This window comes from Sinocyclocheilus rhinocerous, unplaced genomic scaffold (assembly GCF_001515625.1).
Source record: "Sinocyclocheilus rhinocerous isolate Xijiao unplaced genomic scaffold, SAMN03320098_v1.1 scaffold321, whole genome shotgun sequence".
Lineage (NCBI taxonomy): Eukaryota > Metazoa > Chordata > Actinopteri > Cypriniformes > Cyprinidae > Sinocyclocheilus > Sinocyclocheilus rhinocerous.
This window is the reverse complement of record NW_015640442.1, coordinates 184,818-193,914: the sequence shown is the minus strand read 5'-3', so window position 1 is coordinate 193,914 and position 9,097 is coordinate 184,818. Positions and strand designations below refer to the sequence as shown.

The 9,097-nt window shown below is 35.7% G+C and overlaps 1 protein-coding gene across 2 annotated transcripts in view; it reads left to right on the top strand.

Annotated features, from left to right (window-relative positions):
* Nucleotides 1-9,097, top strand: part of LOC107752718 (syntaxin-binding protein 6-like) — a 54,925-nt gene that overhangs the window by 11,001 nt on the left and 34,827 nt on the right. The window contains exon 3 of one of the 2 annotated variants that reach the window (XM_016568742.1): nt 3,433-3,631. In XM_016568742.1, the coding sequence (XP_016424228.1) occupies nt 3,478-3,631 (154 nt within the window). In that variant the 5' untranslated portion in view covers nt 3,433-3,477. The remainder of the gene's footprint in view (nt 1-3,432; nt 3,632-9,097) is intronic. The other variant, XM_016568743.1, reaches the window with a different exon arrangement.

The window sequence follows — 9,097 nt, the reverse complement described above, 5'->3', positions numbered from 1 at the left end:
TACTAAATTTTTAAGTTACCGGCCATTCAAAACGTCTACTAGCCAAAAAAAAAAAGACAGAAATACACCAACAGTTTGAGGCCGTCTACACTGGGCGTGACAAAGCGACCATTGCAAATAATTTTGTCAGTACTAGGGGTGTGCGATATTGACAAAAAATAATATCTCAATATCTTCTGTGATTTTTATCAATAAAGATAATTAGACGATATTTTGCTGAGTGTGTTATTGTGCTGATATCTTAAGGACTACCGTGGACAGCTGACTTCTAAAGTTTTTGATATTCTTCATATTCTGTGTGCGGGCCCGCATTTGGCGGGTTGGCGGGTGTTAATTTCAAACCCTGCTTACGCAGTATTGCAGTTAGTTGGTCTAAAACAGTGATTGTGCATTAACGGATGTCAACCGTGTCAGTACGCAAATGATCGGTCTAAACTTACCTACCCAGCACATTTTTTATTTTGGTCGCGCATGCACACCACATGCGTGTTTTTGACGTGCTTTGACGGGTTGTTGACGTGACATGACATTTTCGCTGTCCCACAAGATAAAAATGAATATAATTAATATTGTCGTTATTTAAAATGCAGTAAATGGTTAAACATTTCTTTGTCCTACATGGACCTGTTGTTATAAAAGCTGCAGTGTTATTCGATTTTTTTTTAAATTATTGAGCCAAATCGCAAAATTGTCCTATGGTGTGACTGTCTCGAGCATGGTTCAATAAATGACAACTTTTATAAATTAAAAAGAAAAGCATAAAAATGTTAATAAATACCTCCGGCATGATTGTACAAGTGTCTATTTTAGTAAATGGCAATCATTTTTTTTCATCCATACATTTCTGAAAATGTAGGAACTTGATACATTTTGTCTCTGAAAACAATGTCCTCTGGTGTGACACCATATCCTGATTTTCCAGAGAAAACTTAATTAGTGGAAGGACCCCATTCATGGTCGTGTTACTGAAGGCCCCTGTGAAGCCCATGACGTGCAAATGGTACATTTTTGTCTCAGAATTGTTCAAATATTTAACTTTTTTGGAACCACTACAAAAGTGTTACGTTTTGTTGTCCTTTGGTGTGACTCCCCTACATTATATTTTTTTTATTAAAAACTGCATGTTAAACTACATAATCATGGAAAATTATGCAAATGTGTCTTGCTAACCGCTAATGACAGGTTAGCTTGGAATAGCAAGGTCATTAATTGACACCAAAGACTGAAACGTCCTTTGGTGTGACAGAAAATGTCCACCAGTGTGACGCCTCACACCAGAGGACAAGGTCTCTTTAAAAAGCATTTTAAGTAATTAAAAAATATTGTATATTATAAATATTGTTTAACTCCTTTTTAATCTTTTATGATCATTTTCAGTGTTCTTAAATGCAATAATTACATTAATTAAACTATTTTCTGATGTTTTTACAGAAAACTTGTACTGTTATAAAGTGTCATGAAAATAAGTATAAAATGTGATACTTTGTTTTTGAGACGGAAAGAATTGAAGGAGAGAAATTAGTGGAAGAAAGAGCACACGGAAATATAGACAGAAAATTAACAGGGACCCACCAGAATGGAGGAGATACTAAGAGAGCGATGCAGAAAGTAAATACAATAAAAATGTGTCTTAAAAAGAGTAGCCATAGAGTTTTAAAAAAAAATCATTCACATCTTAATGAATATAGTTTGAATACCAATCATATTTAGCTGTGCCGCACATGCAGCAGGGGGGCTAGAAGAGTTTCAGTAACATACTGATTGACTAAGAGACTGAATTTTGTTAATGACATTTAAAAAAAATTTTTAAAACATGTTGATATTGTTTGTATCAAAAATTTAACTTTCTTTCTCCTTTGGCATGTTCAAAATTAAATAGAAGTAAATAATTTAATAACTAACATTTCTGTCCTATGGTAAAACACACATAAAAGAACCACAGATTTGTTTTTATCTCAAGATACTCAAAAACAGTTGAGTATTGCAATAGGGGAGATACAAATATCACTCAACTTAAAATGGTATAATTTTCAGCAGTTTTGAATGAATGACAGCAAAGTTTGTCTTGATATTGTCCAACAAGTTATGGGGAAAAAATGATGTTAATTATAATTTCATATTAAATAAATGGTGCTATATGAAAATAAGTGTCTAACAATGAAGATAAATCTCTCTCATGCTATTTATGCATTATTAAGAGGGTTTTTTTTTTCCTTAATTTTTGCTATGTCACACCAATGCAATGCAAATACTGTAAAGCGATGTAGAATCGGTGGGTGGGGCTAAACAAGCAGTGATGTAAAATTGGTGAGCGGGGCTAAACAGGCAGTGATGTAGAATCGGTGGGCGGGGCTAAACAGGCAGTGCTGTAGAAGCAGGCGTTGATGATGTTCTTCTGTGGAGGCGGTGATTATCCACACTATTACATCGTAGAGTAGAACATTCTACAAGCTGTCGTTTTGACAGTCTGCCTTCAATATCAGCTGTTTTTAGAGTAACAACAAAGTTTTGAGTTCTGAAACTTACAGGATGTTTTTAAAGTACAATGACCTCTTATATGTCAAAAGATCAAGGGAATTTTGCAACTGGAGCGCTAAATGAGTTAATTCATCAGAGGATCAGATCCGCTGCTATTTTGGCTCATTTTGAGCCGGAGTGACTGTCAGGCGTCCGAAAGTTAGTTTTGATTGAGTAACTTGTAGATCTGTGCTGCTTGAGCCGCGAACTGTTTCAGATGATTCAGTCTAATTCAGTGAACTGGTTCAACTAGTTTACCAAAAAGAATCGGTTCAAAAGAATGATTCGTTCACGAACTGGACATCACTCTGGACCATTTGCCTGAGGTTCTGGATTGCAGGCAATAATGTTGTAAATAATGTTCAGTTTCTTGCACAGACTAATTGTTTCACTTCATAAGACCCCAATATATCGTCAGGAGCCACAGGTATTAATTTTGTGTTCCTTGATATGATTTTTCTTTTTTTTTTCAAAAATGGCCAGCTGCTGATCAACATTTTATGAATGGTTTCAACTAAAAATTGTTGTTACTTTTCTATTGAAGAAAATGTCTTGAGGGTGAATAATTAACAGCAAATTTTGGGGAAATATCCCTTTAACACATGCAAAGTCGTACTGCATTGAAACCAATCACATTCAGATCTGTTTTCATTCTGGTGTGCAATGCACACATTTCACAGTCCAATCAGATGGATAAAGTCAAGTCCCAGATGTTTTTTTGTTTGAAAAGCCACTTCACTTATTAGAAATGTGTCACAAATCATAGTAAAGTCAGTCACAACTTTGCAACTTAGCCTGCTTTTAAACAATATGTGAAAACCGCTATACAAGAAAGAGTTTTGCGTCTCCAGGTCACATACAGTATAAAGAGGTCCAGTATAAAGATGCTGACTGTCTCAATGTCTCTCTCATCACAGTTCAGAGACCCCTGCTGTCACCCAGCCTGTGCCATCGGCTACAATGAATGCCAAATCGGCCCTCAACAAGGCGATCTTTATTCCCAACGATGAGAGGCTGCTGGCAGCCGTGCAGGTGAAGAGGAGAACGAAGAAAAAGATCCCGTTTTTAGCTACCGGAGGACCTGGTGACTACACCACATTCATTTGCTTATCAGGTAACGTCTTACTGCACCACATCCCTCATTAGTGCTGTTTCACCATCACTGCTGCTCTTGTTAAGGGTCAGTGATTTGATCAAACTCCCAGCACTAACTAACTTCTCCAACACCTTTGAGCTGCAGGCATGAACCATTTCTCAAATCATGTTTATTTATAATTGGTACTTGATACTTGAATTTAGGGTTGCATGGGGATTTTAGTATAATTGAGATACTTTTTTTTTTATTAATATTTTGACGTTTTTGTATTTACATTTTCTGTTATTATTTTAGTTCTAGTTTTAGTCATTTTGTTGTCTTTTATTATTATTATTTTTTAAATAGTTGTATATAGTTTTTCATTTTAATTATGCAGCTTTAGTTATTTAGTACATCAGGTTGAACTAAATGAAAATTAGAAATATTGCCTTAGCAACTGGACAGTGTTTTTATGTATTTTATTTGATCTAAATTTCTTAAGCATCAACTCAAGTATTTTAAGTATCAAGTAAAAAATTTGTGCTTGTTTGTAGGGCTGCACAATTTGGACAAAATTTGTATGATCATATATTTAATTTGATTATAAATGATGATGATGATTTTTATTAAATCTAAAAATTACTAAATAAAAACAAAATAAGTAATTTACTCTTGTAGTAATTCACTGTAAAATAAAACATTTAGTATTTAAAATATAATATTTATTGTATACAATATAAGAAAAATAGTAAATCATAAGAAATACAAAATAATAATAATAATAATAATAATTTTTGACATTGCAACTGGAAAAATTACAAAACTAATATTTAATTTCTTAATTCTTAATTTCTTTATTTTAATTTTTTCATATGTTGATTAGGGCTTCTCATTGCAATTTTGGGAAGATGGTTGGTTCAGGTTGCGTTTCCAAATGCATATTATCAGAAGTTTTCTTTAGTAGGCGGTTCTTGTCTAGAATGAGCTGCTAAGTGGACCAGACTTTATGGCTATAGTCAGAAGTGTGGTTCTGCGAGACTTCAGAAGTATTTATACTGTCTGCGATCTGCCCGCTTGTGATTGATAACACCTGTGTTCCTGAACTCTCAATGATCATCATGAGGAAATCACTGCTCTCCAAAAACTATTACTACGATGAGTGTGAGTCAAGTGGAGGCGTTTCCTCCCTGCCGGTGCCAACACACAGTCTCCTTCCAACTGTGAATCATGGTGGAGGGAATAGATGTTGTTGGTGTGCTGAGCACCTCAGGGCCTCGACTGCTCGCCGTCACTGCGGACTAATGAATTCCAAACTCTGCTGCAGAAAGTGTGTGTGTTTCTGTGAACTCCGATTCAAAGGAAGTTGAGTAAGTCCTGAGCTCACTACCAATGAAATGTAGCACTGTTATCGCTGAAGGCAAGGAGACAAGAGATATCAGTATCATTAAAGAGGTGGTTGACTGTTTTTTTTTTTTTTTCTAGGCTTGATTGTTTATGGGGTGGAGTCTAACATGTGTTAATGCTTCGTTTTTAAAAAACGCATTATAACGCATTTCCACATAATTTACCTTTATTCTGCATTGCTCTGTCCCTTCTCTGATGAACGCTCTGATGATTTCCTGGTTTTATGAAGCCCCTCCCTCAGAAATACGCAATGGGCTCAGATTGGTTAGCTGGCCCAGTGTGTCGTGATTGGCTAAACCGCCAGTGCACGTCTAAATGCCCCGCCCCTCACCTCAGAATGCGTTGTATTGTAAACAATGGCATCAATATTGCTTATCAATTTGAGCCCGATTGAGACCCAGAGAATATTAGTGAAGAGGATCGCAGAACCTGTGCAAACATGGCTCTTAAAGTGCCCCTATTATGGATATATATTTTTTAAAATAACCTTTCATGCAGTGTGTAACACAGCTCTAAGTGAATGAAAACATCCCACAAAGTTTTAAATCTGAAAGTGCACCGTGTATAAAGTTATTGTCTCTCAAAAGAAAGAGTCGACTCTGAATCATTGAAACGAGTCGTTTTTAAAACGAATCCCAAGCCGTTTCATGTTGAAGGCAACATGAAACATTAGCATATTGCCCGCCCACTTGTTGGTCTTTTCGTGTTGGTCTGAATGAAAATGCAAATTCATTCTTTGCCACTAGGTGCCGCTTTTGGAGCGGTAAAAATAGCGGTTTCCCCGGTAACGCTGTACACAAAGCAGCACAGCGCTCACAAACGCTGCTTTATCAGGCATCACAGGCAAGACGAAATGAAAATGAGACCAATCACCGCAGATTAGCGTCACGCAAAGGAGGGGTTTGGAAAAATGAATCGTTGAGCGAATCGTTTGGGAGTCGTTGAGCAAATAAGGTAAAAATAAATGCATATTATAAGACAATGAAAGTGGTTTTTGACCTTGCATGCATGTCAACCTGTTGTTGGGGACTCCCAAAACCAAAATATGAACCTTTCATTACACTTAATAGGGGCACTTTAACCCTTTGATGCACAACCGCGGGACCCGACCGGATTTTTTGCGCCGAGGGATTAAATTCCCGAATAAAACGTGGTAGCGGTTGGTAACTCTGGTGTAATTTGAACGGGAGCGGGCGATCTAACAATATCCCGTTCCCGACATCCATTTAGAACATATCGGCGCTTTATTCTTATTGACCGCCGGTACAGCCTGCACTCGGTCTGTTATGCTACACTGTTCTCTCTCTCTCTGCGACACCTTTTCCCTATTGTGTTGTCAATGTTAAACGAATTGTATCCTGACAAGAAGAATAAAAATAAGAAATAAAATTTTTGTACAACATTTTTATTTTGTCTGACACTTTTTTTCCTACTGTGTTGCATACAATATTAAACAAATTTTGTGTCTTAAGATAATTCATATAAATTCAAGTCAAAGTCAATAAATTCAAGACTCTTGACAAGACGAATAAAATAACATACAATTTTGTGCAGACTACATTTTTATTTGTCAGCCTATCTCTCTTTCTTTCAGTAGCGGAAATGTTAATGTGAGATTCTGAAAACGAGATCTAAATTTAACAGGAACGGTCGGGTCGGGAATAAAATTATTCTAAGCGGACAGCGGGTGAACAAAGAGTGAATATATAGCGGGAGCGGGTGGGTGCAGAATATAACCTTGCGGGAGCGGGACTAAAAGAACAGTCCCGCGCAGACCTCTACATCATGGGTCTAAAGTGACCAGACAGAGATCTTTGCAAGAAATTAATTTCATCATTCAGTATTCCAGGAATTCCTCAATTAACTTGTTTTTGATCATCACAAATCATTATTTTCATTTTTCCTTTCTTACTTTTTGAATAAAAATCGTTTTTGTATCACTACGCTTCTAATGCACAACATGGGTCTAAAATGACCCGTACTCATTTCCTATGTTAATTCAGTTATGGATGAGTGTTTCTTTGCTGAATCGCTGAAAGAAATGTTTCTTATCATTTATTATTCTAGGTATTCATTATATATATTGTTTTTAATTTGCACAAATCATTATGTTTGTTTTTCCTTTTTTCCTTTATAAACAAACAGTTTTTGTATTTCTACATCACGTTTACACACATGGGTCAAAAATGACCCATATAGAAACCTTTGATATTTGCTAATTTTTTTCAAGTAGGACCGTTTTTATTGCCACAACTCAACAAGCTGTGTTTGTATATTTGATGCATTTAAGTCTTAATTTAGAATTGTTTCATCACAGAAAATGTTTGATATATTTTGATATTATATTTCTCTTTCTCACTAGTAATACATTTCAAGATCAAGGCAACCTTAGCGTTCAAATATTATGTCCAGTTACCTTGATCTTGAAATGTATTACTAGTGAGAAAGAGAAACATGTCCAATACTATTAGCTAGCTTGTTGTTGACATATTCTAGCTAGCTAACTTTAGCTAGGTCAACAAAATAAAAGTTGAAATAGAAGGTTATTGTATACAAATATATATTGTCGCTGGCAAGACAGAAACCTTATTTCTGCATATTTAATTTTTTTTTTTTTTTTTTCATAAATCAATACTATTTGCGTTTATGTCTGTCAGTGTTCCTGAAAAGTAACAGCTCTGCACATACAAGATTTCTGTCTGACAGTGACGATATATAATAAGTACATACTTGATCAACTCTTTGATGTGCATTTAAAAATATTCTTGTCCTTTTATTTTCTTTATCCAGAGTGTTAGTATGGCTGGTCCTAGTCATTCAAGATTAATGGCTGAAATGTTTGTAGAGATGCTGCATGATGAACAGGATAAGGAAGATGAGGCATTTTTTAGTCTTGATTCAGAGTCTGAAATATCTGATGCCTTAGGGCCTTAGTGCCTGAGGGTCAATCTGGAGTTGTGGGTGTAAATTCAGCTCTCCTAAAGAAGACTCATTTAATGACATTAAAACTTGTCTGATGAGGAAACTCAGACCCAGTCTAACAGATTGAGTAAGTTGAACTACAGATACACTACTGTTCAATTTCAGTGTCATCGGTTATCAGTGATACGTGTATGTTATGTGTGACAAAGTGATAAATGTGTTGACCTAAATAACTGCTAAAATGATTATTTTAACAAAATGTTGTCTTTATTCTTTTGTTTTATCACGCTTGCATAGATGGGTCCTTTTTGACCCATGTGTGCAAACTCGACATAGTAACACAAAACCTAAGAAAAAATAAAATAATAATTGATGTTCATTGAAAACAATATATTTAGAATATTCATAGATCATGGAATATTAAATGCTGAAATAAACTGATTCAAAAGATGAAACAAAAATTGCCCAGCCATGCATGAAATAACGGGAAATGTATATGGGTCATTTTAGACCCATGTTGTGCATTAGAAGGGGTTTGCATAGCTTGTGCATCAAAAGGTTAATGGTATGTTTTTTGTTGTTGTTATCTCATACTTTTAGATATGCTGTTATTTGTAAATACTACTGCTTATGTTAGCTTCTAATATACGGTTTTATCGTGATTAAAACTTTAATACAGCACGGCAACTGCTCGCACATCCATGTTTAATGCTTCTCGTAGCTATGTGAAAAATATCTGTCTGTCCATACACATAAAGTGTATAATTGGAACAGTTTGTTGGAGCTGAGCTAACGAGCTGATGATCTGAATGAGAGAGAGAGGGAGAGAGATACAGAGCAGGGGGACGCGAGGAACAGGATTAAGAACCGCTGCTTTAGAACATTGATTTTGAAACTTGTGAATCCGATTAGAATCGTTAGAAGACAGAAAAGCGATTCATATGAATTGATTTTTTTCGTGCACCCCTAGTTTGGGGTTTATCAGGGTTTGTGACGTCCCATACCCGGGAAGTAACTCGTTGTAGTCCCTACAAGCCGTTTTTGTAGGCATTAAACTGCCAGAATTTTAAAAGATGATATATTCGTTTGCATTGAACTTTCAGCTTCGTAACTTTGCAGATATTGTTTATGCTCAAACAGCAACATTGCACACTAACTAACATTAAAAAAGTGAAATCG